Raw genomic sequence first — 19,866 nt, 5'->3', positions numbered from 1 at the left:
TTTATTGAAGCTTTTGCTAATTCCAAGAACTAGAGCTCAAAATTCAAATGCTCAGGAACTGGTTTTATGCCTGAAATATTTGTTTCTACCTCATTTTGTCGACTATATCTATTTAATGCATTAATGAATGCAGTTTTGCTACATGGCAGACACTTCTAGTGGCAGTGCTGATATTCACTGCTACCGGATTCATCTTCCGGGCACGGTGTGGATTTCTAGAAGCAGTAAACGACGAAGGGGTGATAAATGACTTCGTTCCTTCAAATTCAACTGTGAATAGAAATACGAGCTCAATGACGTCTGTGACCCAACAAAATTTGGGTCCTACGATACAGGAGATTATGACTTCGAACTGTCAGATCAAGGAATGCCCAACCATCAGTTGCTCGTCCATCCTGAGCGACGCTGACCCTGGAGAGGTGGCGACAGTTTTCATCGAAACCACTTTCAAGGTATGCAAAGCAATGAAAACGAAATCAAATTTCATCGTTTCAAAGCCTCAAATAGCAACAACTCACGAAAACACACCTTCTTTTAGCCACAAGTTTCTTTTATATATCCTTCTATCAATTTTGGTTGTTTCCGAAAAATTTTATTCTCGTTTCTCTGCAGAATATAACATTAAGAAACATTTCATACAGATGACTTGCTCGAGATCAGAATCAGTGAAGCTGTCATTCGTCGGCTGCAAATTCCCATCTAACACGCTTCGAAGCAATTGGCTGAGCACCAACGCGTCGATAGAAGAGCTGACACTGGACAGATGTTCCCTGAGCGAAATAGAAGACGAAGCGTTCGACCGACCCATTTTCAAGGAAACCAAAAAAATCATCTTGGTGGGAAACCAACTCTCCTCTTTGCGAAAAGCAATGTTTCGTAAAGTAAACGCATTGGAGGAATTCACAATGCGAAAGAACATCATCAAGTATGCGGAATTAAATTTATTAGAGCACGTAGCTAGCACTCTAACCATCCTCGAGCTATCCGAAGTCATCGACGACTATCAAATACTGCGAAACATAACGGGTGGAACTACACCTCTGAAAATTCAGATTCTATCGTTACGAGGAAACGCTATAACCATGATTAATCGAGAATTGTTTGAAGGAGTCACAGAAGTGGAATCTCTCTACCTAGACAACTCTAAAGTAGAGTATCTCTCCCAGGATGCACTGCAACCGATGGCAACTTCCATATTGCAATTGATAATAAACAACAACAACATTCGATCATTTCCAGAGGGGCTCTTCGACTCGGTCCTATATCTCCAGAAACCTTTTCACGTGACGATACAGAACAATCCCTGGAACTGCGAGTGCAGCATGCAATGGATGCGAAATCTTATTCTGACCTACCCTCAAGTAGTAACCAGCGTACCAGTTTGCAGCACACCGAAAGAGAACTCTGGGAAATCATTCAACGTAGCAACGTTTTGTCCAACAGATACTACCAGCACAGCACACGACTGTGACCAGTCCACAGTCGAAGTCCCCGAGACCAGCGAGTTACTAGAATCAGAGGCCATCGAATTGAACTGTAGCGTCCCAAAAACAATCCTCCAGATGAGCGACTCCCGCAGGGTTTTATCGAAGGATGTCCATTTTCCTCCCCGTTTACACGACTTCTACGTTCTGAAGACCGAGGACCAGAGCCTGCTGATCAACCTCCCCGACCTGGAGGAGGGAGTCGTGTTGCTCTGGTTCGACAGCGATGACGTCGACAGGTCGCTCAACTGTGCAAAAAACGTCAAGCACTCTTATCTGCTGCAGGGTATCGATCCGCAGACAACGTACACGATATGTTTGCTCAACGATAACGATACTTCTTTCGTGTCCCCGTTGAACTGCTTGGCCGTGACCACGAACCCGACGTACGAGGCCTCGACTTGGTTGACGAACGCTGACAAAAGCGCCGTCTTCCTGTCGTTGACCGTGTCTTTGCTCCTGATGCTCGCCATCGGCGCGTTCATCGCTTTCGTGCTCATCTGGAGGAACCCCTCGTTGCTGCGCGGGAGCAAACGGGTGATGCTGGTGAAACGCAGGAACGTGGACGCCATTGTTCTGCCTAAAGGGGTCAACGTCGACGAGGAGAAACGCGTGAACGGAAACGTGGCGTATGTCAGCAACAAGATGTATGAGGATGGTTACATCACCCCTCTGCCACCGAGACCTATACCTCCTCGCAGAGAACGGGTGTCCAGGGTTAGTCTGCAGAGCGATTGGAACAGTTACGTGTCCGATTTCGAACATTCGGAGCTGTTGGACTCCTGGAAGACCACGAGATTGAACAGCCAGACAGAGAGACAGAAATGCGACGCTCCAGCCTTGCCACCCCATCCCTTCATCCCGTCGGTGTCCATGACGGTTGCCTCGACGGATGACAATTCCGTGTACCGAGCCACTGTATAAGATTTTTTTAAACGTTCTCGGAATTGTGTCTTGCATTTGTAGTTACATTGGGGTGCTGCTTTATTTTTATTTGTTCGAAAGTTATATTCAGGATTTTGCAGCAAAGTAATCGTCAGCATCTTTTGAAATTTGGTAGGATTATTTATGAATATGTATACTAGATTTTGTTAATTTTACAACTGAAGTTTCGTGTTTAATCAGCTTAACTGATCAGCCTAAAATTTGATATACTTTGATAGAAATATTAGGTCGTCCTAATAGTTTATGCCACTTCTACGTTTGCTACTGAAATTAATATGTGAAACATACTCTTAAGTGTTATAGAGAAAGGTAATCTCTCTCGTTTTAGAATATTTTCTCAACCTTCTGACGTTGTCATTATACCGTCACTATAAAATTTCTGTAGTTTTTTTTATTAAATATTGGTACGGTCTTCAGCACGAACTTATGGGATGACCCAATATTTTAAAGACACTAAACTTCAAAAATATAAAAGGAAGTCCAGTTTTCGACCCAAAATAAAAGAGTACCCCCTTAACGACTATGTTTTGCTTAGAAAAACTGTAGATGTCGTAAATACACCTGGGTTAGGTCTCGAGAGACGATAATTCCATGTACCAAGCCGCTGGAGTATAAAATTCCCTCGAATTACCTCAAACTTGCGGTTCCCGTTTCTAGGTACTTTTAACGACCATGTTGAAAGTTTCGTTTAGTAAAATAGTAGGTGTCGTAAATATACCTGGATGCAAATTCAGTCATAGTTTATTTATACACCTGATCTCGTTCGGTTCGCAACCAGTATCTTTCATGATAAGTGAACGACGGCTACGAAACTGTTTATAACAAACTGCGCGCGGCTCGTCGTACATTTTGCAACGTGGAAAATAAATAATCCTTGTCTCATCGGCCTAAATCTTGAATAATCTGGCCGACGGCCCGAAGGCGCGAGTGTCAATGTCAGTTTCGGCGGTCTAGTATAACGCGAAAGTCTGGGGAAAAAAAGTAAATAAACAGAAATAAACATTTTCAGCCGAGGTGATCAGTTTCGCACAACCCTTCCAGTTTCCAGGTACCACTCATACCTCGACAGTAGGGAAAAGGATCGATTTAATCTTCATTGTAATTCTAATATACAGTCAGTCCCAGAAGTATTCGTACCCTCTACATCTATTGGAGTAGTTTGCCTAAATTAAGCGATAGATTTGACGTTTTCAAATAAATGTTCCATTATGTACATGAACAGGTTTTACACATGTACATATTAATAATAAAAATTTATTTGAAAACATCAAACTTGACATTTAATTTAGACAAATTTCTTGAATAGATATAGAGGGTACGAATTCTTTCGGGACTGACTGTATATCATAAATTGTACCAGTAATAGTAAAAATATAAACACGTAAAATTATACTGCAACAGCATCTTTCTGTAACCTTCAATTCGCTGGTCGAAGATTACACCAAACACGCCTATATTTACCAAACATAAACACGAAACGAACTATACAAATTCTTCCTCCATCCTTGTATAACTCAACTATTCCAAATATTCGGCACTAAATCATGCTTCTCTCCAATAACAGATCAATTATCGAGCGTGACTTAAACGCTCGGTACGCGTTGAGCAACTCTACCCTGCCAAGATGCTCGAGAATATCAGTACTCGCACCTAAATTTGCGCTTCCCAAGCTGAACTAGCAAAGATTCGGCCGACGATCGGCGGCGTATTTCTGGCGAGTTCGCAAGCGTCGATATATCGACTCGGGCATCGAAGGGGTTAATATAATGGAATCACGTGTGGTAACGAAAGCGGGTACGAGTCGAACGTTGATTGTTATCACTGGCCAGTTCGCCCACCGGCGTTTATTTTTAATGATTAGGTCAGTGGTTCGGCTCTAACGTCGAAGCTCCATCTGATTGGCTAAGGAGGTCACTCAGCTCCGACGTATCGTCCTCACCGGTGGCTGCCAGCCGAGCAGTTTTTGCACGTACCGGCGACTGGCAAACCACTGCAATTCTCTAAAAGGACGCAATGCCAATATCAAACTGCTGTACTGTTGGACCAAGCCGCAATCAGTATAACCGTTTTCACGCTCGGCACCGCCGCGTGCAGTGGAAATGACCGGCTATACGCAGAAGGCGCGTCACTGGCTTTCTACGGACGCTGCCAATCGCAGTTCCGGATTTGCGTGAGCTTGACATTGCGGGATGATGTAACCCCTTCCCTCGACGTAACGCGTTCCCGTTTCCCACTTTCTTGCAAAGCGATCTACCGATCTCTCAGCGAGGCATGATGCAATTATCATTCCATATTGGTTTTCGCGTTCTTCGCTTCTGCTCAGGGACGGCTCGGGCTTTAGGGGCGCTTAGCCGTCTGGAGCAGAGATTAATTTCTGGCAATTTGTACAATTTGAAGCGCGAGCTTCCTAAGGCTACATCGCGATTAATGATAGATTAATTTTATGTATATTTTCTGGGGGGAAGTATAGTCAGTCCTATAAGTGTTCGTGTCCTCTACGTCTATCGAAGAAATTTGTCGAAATTGTATAATAAGTTTGATGTTTCCAAACAAATGTTTTATTATAAATATCCACACGAATAAACACATATGTATATATTTGTAATGAAAAATTTATTTCGAGTTATTTATTTTATGGGGGTGATTGTAAATTCAGGTACCTGATTTAAGAGCAATCTGTGAAATATCTAAAGAGTAAAGTGATGAATGAATAAATAAACTAATCTCCATAACAATTTAACTCCATAACTCGAAGAGCTTCTCACAGGAACTGACGAACCTTTAGCTTCCGAGTGCCAAGGGTTGAAATAACGATCACAAATGTTATTTATTTATTTATGCAGGATCATGTCCTACCGCACATACTCGCAGGAGCAACTAAAATAATCGCTCAACGTTCTAAATAAAAATTCACCAGAGTAAGAAGTGACAATAAAAGATAAAAAGAAAACAATAGTTGTTTGAAACGTCGATGCAGTATTGGCCATTCAAGTCTTGCGTCAACGTACCGATCGTTTCGCAAAGTGTGTACCATGAAAGGCTCCCGATTAAGAATCTTTTTATAGTGCCTTCGAGATGACAGATGATTGGCGACATGTCGATGCTAATAAGAATGCGGGGTTGCGTCTATGCAGTTCTACTAATTAGTTTACTAAGCCTCAGTGTGACATTTTCATCGGTACAGTAAGTCGTTCAGAACCGATTGTTCCGAAGGGAATCGTTGGTCGTTTACTTACCGTGGTATTGTGATTAATTTGAACGAAAAGCTTTCTTAACGAATCACCACCGCAATGGTAATTATCCCTTTGTATTCCAAGTGTAAAAATGAAGATGGTGTAACAGTAATATTTTTTTAAGTCAATGAAGAAATATATCGTATTTATTTAGTGATTCTATCGATCAATGTTGTTCTCTTATTACTGAAAGTGGTTTAATAGAGTTGCCAAATGCAAAGTTTGTTGTGTACGTGAAATAATTGTTACCACTTCCTTTGCAGGATGACATTCAGCTCAGCAAGGACCAAATCGCACGTGAGTACCTATAACTTTAAATTAGGATCAATAATGCACGCTGGAGAAGAAGCTTCTTAATTAATTATTCACTCGCAGAATTGAAGATGGGTTTCGATGCCTTCGACCCTGAGAAGAAGGAGATGATCAAGACTGACATGGTCGGCACCATCCTATCCATGATGGGAATGAAAATCCCATCTGAAACTCTGAACGCGGTTATTGCGGAATTCGACACGTTTGGTATGTTAGAATGAAATTAATTTTATATGCTTCCCAAACATGTTTCAATTTTTATTAAAACAAAATGAAATAATTTTCATGAAATGTAAAGCAACCAAAGTTATAAATTAGATTTTATTAAGTTGCACTAATTGCTCTGAAATTTCAAATAAATCATAAATTCCTGGGGTTTCATCGTTTGCTAGGATCTGGAGAGCTGGACTTCCACGAGTTCTGTGGGCTGGCGTCCCGATTCATGGAGGAGGACACCGACACCGAGGCGATGCAGCAAGAATTGAGAGAAGCCTTCCGTCTATACGATAAGGAAGGAAACGGTTACATCACCACAGACGTGTTCAGAGACATCCTCCACGAACTAGACGATGCATTGTCTCCAGAGGAACTTGACATGATCATCGAGGAGGTGGACACTGATGGATCTGGCACACTCGATTTCGAAGGTACGTGTCGGCATCCTCGATCGACCAGAGATACAATATTCTTGTGTTGCTCTTGACAGAGCTCGGCAAAATTCTTATCTTCACATGAATCTACAATAACTTTTCTTAAATTTAGAATGATCGAGTTTAGTGTTTCGTAATGGATAGATCGAAAATCCCTTTTTCCAATAGAATTCTATTATTCGACTGAAATTTTGCCCATCTCTGACTCTTGAGTACTATTTCCACCTCTTGTGTTTTCAGTTCGATTCAGTTCAGATCTCCTGCTTTGTCTTTTCTATTTCTCTTGTCCTTCGCGATTCCTCGCAGAAATCCTCAAAATGTTCTACAGAACTTAAAAACCAGAGTTAGACATTTTATTTGATAAAAAATAAAACCAACTTGATTTTGATCAAATCCTAAATATTGTCTTCCATGCTACATTTGAAATTTTCCAACCACGGAAAATTTGAGAGCTTCGAGTTACCGAGAGCCACGGATTCTTGTTGCAGAATTCATGGAGGTCATGACAGGTTAAATTATCAGCTTTGGCACGAAGCGGCGGTCTCTCGTGCCGGCCACGACCACGAGCTACGAAGCCGCCCGTTTCACACCGTGGAGACTGCGATTTATTGGAGATGTATGTGCCGTTGGCAAAGTATGAAGTTAAAGGTTCGTAGGTGATGTCTGCTGAGCACGCAACGTGGATACAGTTGAGAATGTATTTCTGCCAGACCCGTCGCTTTCGGAGTCACAATCGGCTAAAATGTATTTCTATCTACGCCGCGGTTAACTCGGGCGATATTCTAGAGAATATTGTTCCCAGAAACCGGTTCATATCGATCGATATAAATTGACGTTTCTACGTTGCGATATAGATCTCGATCTACGAACGCAATCTTCTCTCACTGCGTTGGAAGTTCGCGCAAAATTCAACGTCGTAGTGAATTCTGTCGGAACTCGAAGATTATAATTAAACAAAAGCGATATCTTTCGATTGAAAATATTGTTCATCGTGCTTCTTAATTTTATACTTTGCCAACGAGTCGTGAAATTGATTGCAACAGTGACAATACTCGTAAGCGATTAAATTGTGAAACGCCTCAGACCACCACGATACGATCAATGTGACTTCATGTCAAGGAAAAGTAATAAAAGTATAAAAAAAAACAGCAAAACCAATCCGTGTATATTATTGTGTACATTCGTCTTCAATTGGTATTTAAGCGTAATTCTTTTTATATATGAATACATCCATACCGTGTAATATGGTAAAGAATATAGAAATTAAATTGATGGCAACCCACAGTGTGTACATTATTTATCCCTATTATTCATCCACCCAAGATTACACATACAGACATTATTAATAAAATTCCATAAAATATTTGAAGGTGTAAATAAACAAGGACTGTGAACAGTGACTCAAAATGAATCTTCTCAGGATTTCATACAAATGAATTAGTTTTAGTAAAATATTTTGGAATAAGAAACTCATCTCTTACTTCATACAAAGATAGAATTAACTTTCAATTACTATGCTCAAGTCTGTCCAGACTCTCAGTGTGCGTACAAATCCAACAAAACAGCAATCAGATCTACAGAAACTAACATTTCGCATAAATTGTTACATGCTCCCCCCTCGCCCCTCCAAATTAGTCATCTCGACCTTCACAGTGGAATGCAAATCATATAAGCATATACTTAGGACCACTTCAGAGTTGAAGAGCCTACTTGCAACCTGTGCAGACAGTGATCCGATCTTTAGAAACTAACACACAAACTATTACGTGCTCTCCACAACATAGGTATAGGTTTTAATGAAGTGTTACATGCTCTATAATAATGCCACGCATTATCTTGTTAACCTGCAACGAGCAGTTTCTACTACTACGATCTGCGAAACTATCATTATCTAGACTGTAGCGGGTGGTAGTTGCTTAACAGAAAGTTAACAGTAGGTTGTAAGGAAGTGGCAACGGGCAATATGCAGGAATGAATGTTAATATCTCCTAAATATAATGGCTGGTGCTAGACTTTATGAGCTTATAATTAGCCACCTGAAAATAGAAGAGATTCGGTTATTACGCCGCATTGTCTTGATCTGCGGTTTTGCGCCAGGCGATGAGCCAACTCCCCCTATTGTCGCATCATTTTTCCTCGCCATATTGATCGCGAATCATATTGCGGCGCGGAAGCTTCGTTTGGAGGATCCTTGCGAAACGGAACTTGATCGTAGTATCGAGGAATTTCTAGAGACGAAGAATTTTATTTAGGTTTACAGTGGCTTTCGAATTTGAAGATCTCTTTTATCTTTATACAAAAATGAAGCTTTCCACATACAATTTCACTTTGCTTTAAAGTACAGACGTATTTTAAGTAGGACATAGTGTTATGTATTTTATAAAATGTAAATTTTAGACATATATATTGGACTCTTCCCAACGTTACTTCATACTTAAAATGTATATGAAACTAAAGGAGCGTATACCAAATTGAAGACTGACCAACGTTTTATGTAGTAACTCAACAAATAGTATGAATAGTTTTGAAATCAATTGTACTCTGTATCAAATGGAATTTAATTAGCTACGATGGACATAAAGATTGTCTATCGTAAATATAATTAAACGTTTAAATTTACATCCATTCTAATTCTCATTTGAAATTACATTTTATGATGTAATATTTCACTAGCTTATAAATGATGAAATTGAATTTATATTAAAATTTATCAGTAAGAGAAACAACATTTACTTGCCCAACTATTGTTCGCAATTATATAAAAAGAAATGAAAGGTGCCGTATCGTTATGTGCGTGAGCTGGCGAAATGTAAATAATTCTGTTTTCTAATAGTCATGTGTCACGTAAGCCGTGTTAAATCATCATTTATAATGGATACATGTGTCTGTTCCTTCGCTATCTAATTGGAAAAATATTTCGACGAATGGAATATTAAATCGTAATATATTAGGTAACACTGTTGTAGAGTATTAAAACTTAGAGTTTAAAGAAGTTATAAAATTTCTAGATGATTATTCAGACGATACAAGTCCAATCTAATGTTCAAATTAAAAATTAGTAGTTTGTTTCAAGCATGTGTTTAATATATATTAATAAGGTTGTATAAAAATAATCAGCAAATTTTAATACGTTTAATATATTTTAATGTACTTTTTGCAGAAAGTATTTCAGCTATGGGATTAATGAAATTCGAGGTACTCACAGGGTAGCTTGCAGCTCGAAGAATGCCATTTCAGTCTCCGTTGAATCGAGGGGAAATAGGAGAGACAAGGATGCCAGCAGGAAGAGTTTCAAAATCGAGTACGTTGCCTCTGAGCACGCACAATTGAAGCTCCGCGTCTGCGAAAACCGGGTGGGGAGTGTCCTCGATGAATTTGAAAACCACTAGAGTTCCTAGGTTGTAGATACTATTCGGTCAATCACGTGCCAGAAGATCATCGTAATGTCCACATAAAACAGAACTCCACAGCCAGAATTTGGTGCATACCCGGATAAGCCGTCGACGCTGTCGTGTGTTAACACCAAATTTTTCTGTAAATACCTAACAACCACATCGCCATGGTAGGTTGAAAACATCATAAACACAACTATTTTACAATGTACTCATTTTTTACACTTTATTGAGTACATATTTAGTATCACAGCCTTAATTTCCAAGTTAATCCTGATTTCTTGTTGATTATAGACTGTCGTAAATCATCATTAATTTAATCAATTTTGAATTTACTTATTGTGTAATTTTTGATACCGCGTAACAAATGAAACATTTACAACATATAAACATTTATAATTTTAACAAAACTATGTTTGATAATTGCAGGATGACCTGACCAAGGATCAAGTTGCCCGTGAGTAATTCAGTTCAATTTCGTCCGAAGCTAGAATTCATGCCTTTTATTACGTCAAATATAATTGTGAATGCTGTCGTTGCAGTCCTGAAGAAGGCATTCGACGCCTTCGACCACGACAAGAAAGGCAGCATCGGCACAGACATGGTGGGCACCATATTGACCATGTTGGGCTACGAGCTCAGCGAAAAGACACTGAAGGAAATCATTAATGAAGTGGACGAAGACGGTAAGAAAATGGCCTCGAACTCCACGCGTAATTGACAGAAAAAGAGGACAATGTAGTATAATTTCCGTGTACAATCAATTGCATCGCAAGTGAAGTGATGTTTTTCAAACTGGAACACACACTGTGAGCAACTCGAGTGCTGTTTACTCAATAAGACGATCATTGCTAACAGTGAATATTATTTTTAAAAAATTCTGAAATATTGGACCACTTTATAAGTCTTTTCATATTTAACTATGGGAACTTTGAGCTGACTGTAAATATATGTAAACAGAGTTCTGATAGATCTAGTCTCAATGAGTCAATTGATGGTTTATATTCGATCTGCACATGCACCTTCCTAAAATACAATCTACATAAACAAGAATACGTAAAGACTCATGTAAAGGATCTGACAGCACAACTGAAAACAGAATTTGGGAAATTTATTTTTGGAGATACCGAATGAGAGTGGAACAACAAATACCGTGACAAATCTTGGATTATATAGTTTTGAATTACTTTGAAACAAAATTTTATTCCCATACAAATTTTCACAAACAATTAGCGTGGCGCTCAACGTGTTAAAGAGATGTTGCTTATCCAATTAACATCTAGAGTCTTAAATAAAGCTTCTGACTCCCACAGGATCCGGTCAGCTGGAGTTCGAGGAGTTCTGCACCCTGGCCGCCAGATTCCTAGTGGAGGAGGACTCCGAGGCGATGCAACAGGAGTTGCGCGAGGCCTTCCGGTTGTACGACAAGGAAGGCAACGGGTACATCACCACAGAGGTGTTCCGCGACATTCTCCACGAGCTGGACGACAAACTGACGCCCGCGGAACTGGACATGATGATCGAGGAGATCGACGCCGACGGCTCCGGAACGCTGGACTTCGACGGTCAGCAGCAGCCTAGAATTTTCATAACACGTCGATCAAACTAATTACCAACGCGACCCGGGCAGCCGCGTGCCAAGAACAACTAACGCAGGAAATCTTACCGCGCGTTGGAAATTGCTGGGAACGTTTAACGCGGCTTGCCAACAATCTATCAGTTCGAATTAATTGATTAACGCGTGGCGTGTTCGGCGCAGATGACTAACGTCTTGTAATCACCACGGGTTTCCGACAGCCCACAGGGTCGCCTCAGGCAAACACACCTCAGATTTGCCTATTTATAGTCGACATCGATTAACTGTCGCGAGTAATTAATAACGTGGACTATTAATAATTTTGCATTTGATGAACCCAAGATCTTGGCATTGACTACGATGTCCTTTGTGGAGGATTGTCCCATATTCGTATACATATTCATAATGAAAAATTCATTTGGTAATATCGAAACTATTATTTAATTTAGTCAAACTTCGTCCATAGACATAGAGGGTACAAATATTTATAGGATTGACTATAGGTGGTTACTAACTACAATGCTTTTCTCTACCTCTACTTTCAATAATTTCGATTAATAATTTCTATTTCAGAGTTCATGGAAGTCATGACTGGAGGAGATGACTAGACTGCGAGATGATTCACCAGGATGGATAAAGGCTACGATTAAGTACAACTATCAAACGCTCTTTGCACTTTTCTTGGAGACAAAGGGCAGAGAGTACGCCGCAGGTCGACGTTCATCATTGTCGTTGACCAGTCGCGAGTACTTCTCCATTGGATGATCAGCGTTTTGATGTTACTATACGCTGTACAACAATGACACTCTGTCGTGAAAACTTCGGAGGATGGGAATGAGGCTCAATAAAAACTCCTTGATACGAAACAAATTTTTTTCTTAATTAAAACGTATTCCGAACCAACGCAGTTGTTGAAACGTTGTGTAATACTTTCTGTAATCTTGATTTTACTAAATTTTTATAACATCTGAGTGAACTCTGCGAGCTTGTAGAATCGACTAGACGCCTGAGTAACTGCAATCGAGTACGCTATCCTGTATGAAGTGCAAAGTGTCACGGGGGGCTGTGAAATAAAAAAGTATTGGAAACAAGGGAAATTAAAACGAGTGATTCTTTGTTCTAGTTAGAAGCCCCCATTGTCGCTCCTGAGATCATATAAATTTAGTAGTTGATCTTGTAGATCGATACTGTATGTTGACATTTCGTTTTATTTCTTAATGGAGCGCAGAGTTAATGTTGCGTTTACACGAAAGCTCCGACAATAATAATAAACCGCGCGTTAAATAACGATTAAGAAAATTCTTTCTGATCGCCAGAAGACATTAAAGAATATCAACATTCTTGGCAGACATTCGTTTGCGTCGTGTCTACAAGTGCAAATTTCATTTTCCGTTCACTCTTACGAAAAGTGCACCTGTATGCAAATTTGATAAATTCCTGCTAGTGTTCGAGTCAATGCATATTTGATTAATCTGTACTTCGAGCACAATTCTGGTTAAGTGTTCTATAATTTGTTTTTAATGATATTGACCTCGGCACAGTAATGGATTCCACGAATTAACTATACGTCGCTTGTAACAGAAATTTGCTATCAAGGGTCGGTGTTGAGAAATAGAAACGCAAAAATGTGTCACTGGCAGAAAAGTTACTGGTGCTATTTGCGAACTTTGATTCGCTCGATCTGTCGTCGGATGACTTTATCACAAAGTTAATGTTCTGTGTATCCGATACTACGGCCAAATTTGCAAACCACAGCGGGTGCCAAACAGAAATAAGCGTGTAAATTCATGCATCAGTTACTTTATGACTCAATCCTCTGTTCATAAGACAACACTTGCGAGCATGATTTAATAGACATCTAAAGAACCTCCTATTTTATTAAGGGGTTAGGTCTAGTCAGCGGCGTAAAAGAATGAATATTTTAAATAATTTTTTTTTACCGTAGTTTAATATATCTTATAAAAGTGACAGTACTAAGTTATTATACAATATTTTAACTTTATTCGAAAAACGTGTATCTTATACCTAATTTCAGTGATAATATATATTTTTATATCTCGGTAACACCCCTAAATTGGGCTTCCCATTTTAATATCAGTTCGTGTCGAGTGCAGAAATTAACTAAATATATTCCACCTCTGCAATTGAAGGCGAAGCTCTACTCGACCATGATTAGATCCGTATCTTCTGGAATTCCGGACGGTGCTCGAGACTTCGCATAGGAATTTCCTGTCAGAGATTGAAAGGAGCAATCACGGTGTAGCTCAGCGAACGGAATTGGACCAACAGAAGTCATACCAAATCGGGCATCTGAAATGTCCAGAGATGTCATTATATCACGGCAACTCCCACGTAGCCGGGTAATCAACTTCGAATGAAAATGGTTTGTCTAGACCAGATGCTGTTCACTCTATATTCGGTACACTTCGACAAGACACCACTGGGGTGCCGAGCAAAATTATTATAGCCAACGAAACGCGAGGGATTTCGCAATCACGTCTATCAGAAGTGGGCGAGTACGGTGGTCCATTGTAAATCAGGGTTGGGGTTGAATTCAGTTTTTTATTATTCTTAAATCGTTAAATAGATAACTCTTTCGCGAACTGAAGGAACTCCGACCTGGAATCAAATGTAATCATTTTAGAAATAAATGCAGATGAAATGGTAATGATTGAGTTGTAGACAGAATTGTTTCTTATTAATTTTATATACCGTTAGATAAAAGCTACATCTATATTTATGCATTCTACAACATTTATTTGAATCTATATGATAAAGGGAATTTAAAAAAACTGTATACATTATTTCGTCGCATTTCTCAACTTTTTGTCTTATGCAATCAATGGCTCACGTACCTAATAGTTTTTCATTCTAATTGCGATTACTGAGTCTCAAAATTCGGGTTTAAAAAGGTTAATTCAGTAGGACCTGTTACGCAGAAAAATCGCCCACTTATCATGGCACCGCCAAAAGCGGCATTATTTCTATAGTTTACTGCCGTTTCTGTCAGCGAACTCGTTCATATCGGAATATTTCAATATTGGATACGTGATTCGTGATATTTTCAACGAAAGAAATGCGCCTTTCACTGGTCAAGCTCGACCAGTTGGCGTCCAGCGCGCTTACAGTTAAAATCTACATTGTAGAACGGGCGTTCGTAGAGGAACGAATGACACTAATTAAGGCGAACGTGGATCTCATTAATGTTTCGTGATCAAGATAAGCCCGAAAGGTGAGCGTTAAAAGTGTCTCGAGTTGGAATATAAAAAAACTAGGGGGAATGTCCGAATGTTTATCAAAAGTTACCTGACAATTTTATGTTGCCCAATTATGATAAATCGATAAGATAACTGCCAGTACGGATACTATAATTTTCATGTTGCAAAAGCCAGTGCGTACTAGAGTTTAATTAAATTTCAATTATATGGTGCGTGTATGCCTCGAGCAAGACATGGAAAACTATACAGTTTTTCGCTAACGCTATTTAATTAAAATGAAACCATTTTATTGAAGAATGAGTATGCGTACGGGTTATCGAGTAGCATGCAGTGACTACGAGAGGATTACTTATCCTCACGCGACAAAACACGGACGAGCGTGTCAATTATCGCGATAGGTATCGTGAGCGGAACCTTTAATTAATCGCTAATCGATGTTTTAGCACTTAAGCAGGATGCCCTGACGCAGGTTATTTCCATTGGTGGATGTCCAGAACTAAGGTGTCATTATTTATCATCATATTTCATCGCATTTCTCAATTTTTTGTTTTATGGGTGGCCTAGCGTATGCAACTCTGGAATCGAACGAAATGCGATACTTTTCTTTAGTGCCCAACGATTCCGTTCGTTGGAACACTAGATAAACGTGCTGGTGTACGTCCAGTGATGCGATTTTCGTTTGGACCTTTTGAAAATCGTGGTGTAGCATGCTCAAACTCTAGAATAGATCGAAGTACGATAGCTTTCCTCTGTGCTCATCGATTTCGTTCGCTGAAACACTAGGTAAACGTGTTATCGATTTGTGCAATGAACAGCTCAAATAATAATCTAATGATGTCAACTCCTTTTCTTTGAATATGAAAATTAAGTTGTATCTAATAACAAATCCTGACACTATGAGATTGAGTTTAAAAAAGCCCTGTCGCAGTTGATTGGAAGGACTTGTTTTTAACGGGATAATTTACAGTAATTAAAGTTACTCACGCCAAGTAATCACACGCTGACGCGTGAAAGTGTGTGAGCAAATTGTTAAAAAACTTCATTCTTTCCTGCTTGACAATAATTACAGCTGGTGAAAGTTAGACAATTATTGGGTGCGATCAAATGCAACGAGTTTCCTGATTATTCCAATAAAATGATAACACGGAGCACCGGATCACGCTACATTAAATGATTTATCTTTACACGCATTAAATCGGTAGAATTATAGCGAAACGCGCGAGTCAGACTTTGGGAGAATGGTATTGCGTTTATGGGAAGTCTGTAATCCTCCGGTGCAGTAATTCCAGTATAACTCATAATTAGAATATAACAAAAAAAAAAAAAATATCAGAGATCTCTCTGGTGATCCCAGCCACGATCTATCTATCGCGAGATTCACAGGATTTCGTGTGCGTCTGGTGGAGATAAACGTTCTCTCACTCGAGATCTTGCTTTCGATAGTTCATGGAGTAGGAGTCATCCACCGCGCGGTAATTACACGCTTCGTATTGAAATATTCGGTATTCTATGGGAATAAAAGTCACGGTTTCTGACGCGAGGGTACACAGCTGAATTCGGATACTTGTGCCACTGAATTGTGGGTATTATCGGGCCTCTAATGCAATTTTCAGAAGAAAAAAGATATTTTAGACTTAGCATCGAGTCGATCAGGATCGCGCTTCCACCTTTCGCCAATCGCTACACTCGATCCGATTTTTCCACGAAGCTGCCTGAACGCAGCTGTAGCGCAGTGGAGGTGTCTCTAACAGGATCTTCTTCCGCACTCCGATAAAATTCAATAGCACTGGAAATCGTATAGCCATTCGATGTCCAATAAATCGATTAAGTTCATCGACGAGGGAACTGTATCTAGCACTTACGACCAGTAGTGAAAATGGCAAACGCGCCATAGACATATCAATGCCACCGGTGTAATCGTCTATTGGAATTTATTTATCACTTTCGTTTCTATTAGATTATCTGAAGTGCTTGGGAGTGCTCGGACGCTATTAAACGTCCGTTTACTCGTAATGCGCGTAATGCCGTGGAACTTTCTCCGTCGTTTACGTACTCGGACCGTGACACCTTTTAAAAATAGGATTAACCAACTGTGAAACGTTCTCGTCTCCTGCAGAGATGGGTCACCTGCGACGCTCTCTTTTTTTGCTAGCAGCTTAAGTCGCCGCGAACCATTTCCTGATTGGAAAGTAACGGACAGCAACGTGTGGTAAAATATGTAAAAAGTTCTCCGTCTCGATTTAACAAAAAATTCAGAATATTAAAGAGGTAGAAGCTGTCTGTTAATGAAACTTAGTGTCTGTAGATCGCTCGTTGTGCAACCAAATTATTAATCACGAAATTAAAACTGTATCGACGAAATTAAACTGACGTGGAAGCTGGTCCTAACTGTTTTTATCGAGCATTGCTCAGCAGAGGTATTAAGTCGAATTAGATTGTATGTCTATTTTAAGCGGCGATTTTGTACGGGAACAATGGTACGTGTTCATTAATCATAGAGTTACTAGCCCACGATCGCTTTATTTCAAACGAGGCATTCAACCTACCGCGAAACTTTCACTATTCATTAGGCATTTAGACATACACTACGATTGGGGTCATTTAATAGGTCATGTTACACGTTATTACAAGGCACCACCTGACTTGGGACTGTGAGTCTCTGAATCATGCGTAGCACTGGTACAGAGCAACACGTCATCGAGGGTGAAATGACACACTTCGTGACGGATAGAAGGTAGCCTGACGAGATATGAGAAGTAAAACTTTTAGAGAGGTCCTATTGCTGGTGCGAAGAGTCTCGTTTCGGAAAATAAATATGGCGAATCAGAATTAATTTAGGTGTTGTGTTGATCCTTTTTAAAAGAGTGGTGCGAACTTTCTTTTGCTGTCTAAATATAGCCTGTGCCAAATATTTTCGACGCTTCGGGCCATTTCTTGAATAAGTGACGTCAGGAGAACAAGATTTAATTAGTTGGAAAGTACAAGGGAATCGAATTGAAGATAGGGTTGAACAGTCCTATAGCAGACTCCACTAACCACCAATCTCATAACCACCTCGCATAACTCACAAATCTCAACAGTGAACACCACAACTCCACTTATTCCTTTGACAACAGCTACTCGTTATATGGTTACCAGGAATTACAGGTAGCAGTTCATTAATATCACGCTCAGATAATCGCAGTATACGTAAGAAACGCAAGATACTGTTACATAGTATCGCGTGATTAATTTGTAAATATAGACCTGCGGTTAACAACGGTTTGTCGGACGTCAGTGTTTGTTCCTTGGACAAATCTATGACCGATTGTTGATTTTAAATCGCTTGGTGAAGGAGAAAGTGGGTGAAGGCTGGAACGAACGATTTGCCACAATTACTCGTAATCTTCTGTTACACTTTACTAACGAAGCAAGTCCCGCAGCGAGAAAGCACTCGTGCCTAAACGCTCTTCGGCCGATGTGGAATTACTATGGGCAGTGTTAACATTCCACGGTAGCGACTTCCTCCGAGTAGGAATTGCGCGAATATATTTCCATTATGAAAATCATACACGATTCAACCATTATTTCCTCAAATTACTTCAATTTAAAATTCTCTTCCCCTTTCCCCTTTCCCCTGTAAAGCAGATAAATGTAAATGAAATCGAACGACGTTATTTACATCCACGTCGCATAAACACTCGTTCCGTGGCGTGAAAATGAGACCACCAGGAGGTAATCAAGGCGAACGGTCGAGATACGGTTTCGTGACATCTCGAGCAAGGAATTTGCATGCTGCTGCATCCACTTGGATAATTATCGAGTTACACAATATATCGCTAATTGATGTGTCTGCGAGCAAACTTGGCTGCATTCCAGTAATACGACGGCCTTGATCGCATTTCTTTGTGGAAACGAATTTATATTAAACGTGGACGGATCTTGTTACAGGAATCCGAGCGAGTAGACGGTCTAACAACCTTCAATCAGAGATACGCTAATTACGTCTTATCGACTATCAAGACCGTTCTTTTTCTCCTGCTGCGAGTATGTACTCGGTGAGTTAGTCGATGTCGAACATTCATTAACAGCCAATAAATCGCTATCTCGAACAAAATGAACTTGTATAATATTGCTGCCTTTTGAAAAGGAAGAACAAGCGAGTTACACGAATTTTCTCAAACGACGGATAATACGTCAGGTGGCGTAATTAATGGCTATAATTTTAAATTTATGAAACACGTACGATTAACCGTGATACACAGTGCACGGGACGAGATACGTTTCGCGTTTGTTATTACATAAATGGTAATTCTATTTTAATGAAAGTTGCCAAAGAAGCCAACCGGAAATAGGAGGTTACGCGTCATAATACTTCATTATGTTTGCTCGTCGTAACGATTGCTTAACGGGCTCAACAACTGCAACGAGAATTGTCGACCTGAAAATTGGTGGATTATCCGTGCCGACGATTAACTTTAATTTCTTCATCCGAACGTCGAAGGGGCGATCAATGTTGCCGTCGTTAGTGCAACAAGAATGCTTCGGATCGCCTTTTCGGTTGAGGGAAAGCTGGAAAAGTAAAATCAATTAGAAATACGTCGTGTGGATTTCTGTGTGTGTTCAACGATGCAATTAGAAAACGTTTGATTGGTACGCAACACAATTGTACGCCCACAGTTGGTGCGTATAATTGCTTCGGTTCGTTCGGTTTGAAAAAATAAACGACTTGGAACCTTGGAACATTGAGTGATTATTGTGTCTCCATTATACATCAAATTAATTGGCGAGCTTTTTGTGCTTGTTCGTTGGATGACGGTAAGAATTAATGGAACGGAAATATACATTTTTTGTAAAATATTAAAATACACCTTATTTTGATCTGCCAGGAAACGAGAGCTCCAGAAACCAAGAATACTCACCTGCACACTGAAAGAAAGAAGCCACACACGCATTCCTCCACTATTTCTAGTAATGTTTTTTTACGACATGAAAGTCGCTTTTATCTAAATAAAATATACAAATTTTGCGTAAGGAGTGAATATCTTCGATAAACAGGAACAAGCACATAGGAAGT

The 19,866-nt window shown here is 39.8% G+C and overlaps 3 protein-coding genes and 1 long non-coding RNA gene across 5 annotated transcripts; 3 read left to right on the top strand and 1 right to left on the bottom strand.

The window, feature by feature from the left end:
- The first annotated feature begins 340 nt into the window (after window positions 1–340).
- LOC128888902 (leucine-rich repeat transmembrane protein FLRT1-like) lies at window positions 341–5,466 on the top strand. Its single transcript, XM_054146096.1, has 2 exons — window positions 341–452; window positions 642–5,466. Exons 1-2 carry the CDS (start codon window positions 342–344, stop codon window positions 2,406–2,408), a joined length of 1,878 nt encoding a protein of 625 aa, XP_054002071.1. The 5' UTR covers window position 341; the 3' UTR covers window positions 2,409–5,466.
- A 25-nt stretch (window positions 5,467–5,491) lies between these two features.
- Window positions 5,492–7,906, top strand: LOC128888905 (troponin C, isoallergen Bla g 6.0201-like). 2 transcript variants are annotated; one of them, XM_054146102.1, is made up of 5 exons: window positions 5,492–5,607; window positions 5,926–5,959; window positions 6,038–6,181; window positions 6,367–6,621; window positions 7,113–7,906. In XM_054146102.1, the coding sequence occupies exons 1-5, from the start codon at window positions 5,512–5,514 to the stop codon at window positions 7,136–7,138; spliced, it is 555 nt and encodes a 184-aa protein (XP_054002077.1). In that variant the 5' UTR covers window positions 5,492–5,511; the 3' UTR covers window positions 7,139–7,906. The 2 variants fall into 2 exon arrangements, with proteins under 2 accessions (XP_054002077.1, XP_054002078.1); XM_054146103.1 differs by having other exon boundaries at window positions 5,579–5,722.
- On the bottom strand, window positions 7,624–10,092 carry LOC128888908 (uncharacterized). The gene is made up of 3 exons (XR_008460344.1): window positions 9,828–10,092; window positions 8,661–8,852; window positions 7,624–8,341 (listed from the first exon to the last, which is right to left on the bottom strand). It is a non-coding gene; the product is annotated as an uncharacterized LOC128888908 (long non-coding RNA).
- Window positions 10,093–12,695, top strand: LOC128888906 (troponin C, isoallergen Bla g 6.0201-like). Its single transcript, XM_054146104.1, has 5 exons — window positions 10,093–10,186; window positions 10,446–10,473; window positions 10,559–10,702; window positions 11,330–11,581; window positions 12,166–12,695. Exons 1-5 carry the CDS (start codon window positions 10,184–10,186, stop codon window positions 12,198–12,200), a joined length of 462 nt encoding a protein of 153 aa, XP_054002079.1. The 5' UTR covers window positions 10,093–10,183; the 3' UTR covers window positions 12,201–12,695.
- The last annotated feature ends 7,171 nt before the right edge of the window (window positions 12,696–19,866 follow it).

This window comes from Hylaeus anthracinus, unplaced genomic scaffold (assembly GCF_026225885.1).
Source record: "Hylaeus anthracinus isolate JK02 unplaced genomic scaffold, UHH_iyHylAnth1.0_haploid 11994, whole genome shotgun sequence".
NCBI lineage: Eukaryota > Metazoa > Arthropoda > Insecta > Hymenoptera > Colletidae > Hylaeus > Hylaeus anthracinus.
Note: the sequence above shows the minus strand (reverse complement) of the source record. Positions and strands in the feature narration are given on the sequence as shown.

What these genes read in the sequence shown, in the direction of transcription:
- LOC128888902 (XM_054146096.1), top strand. Translation starts at nt 342, where the DNA reads ATGACTTCGAACTGTCAGATCAAGGAATGCCCAACCATCAGTTGCTCG. An exon ending in TCATCGAAACCACTTTCAAG is followed by an intron (nt 453 to 641) that starts GTATGCAAAGCA and finishes CATTTCATACAG; the next exon opens with ATGACTTGCTCGAGATCAGA.
- LOC128888905 (XM_054146102.1), top strand. Translation starts at nt 5,512, where the DNA reads ATGATTGGCGACATGTCGATGCTAATAAGAATGCGGGGTTGCGTCTAT. An exon ending in TCAGTGTGACATTTTCATCG is followed by an intron (nt 5,608 to 5,925) that starts GTACAGTAAGTC and finishes CTTCCTTTGCAG; the next exon opens with GATGACATTCAGCTCAGCAA. An exon ending in TGCGGAATTCGACACGTTTG is followed by an intron (nt 6,182 to 6,366) that starts GTATGTTAGAAT and finishes ATCGTTTGCTAG; the next exon opens with GATCTGGAGAGCTGGACTTC.
- LOC128888906 (XM_054146104.1), top strand. An exon ending in GACCAAGGATCAAGTTGCCC is followed by an intron (nt 10,474 to 10,558) that starts GTGAGTAATTCA and finishes CTGTCGTTGCAG; the next exon opens with TCCTGAAGAAGGCATTCGAC. An exon ending in TAATGAAGTGGACGAAGACG is followed by an intron (nt 10,703 to 11,329) that starts GTAAGAAAATGG and finishes TGACTCCCACAG; the next exon opens with GATCCGGTCAGCTGGAGTTC.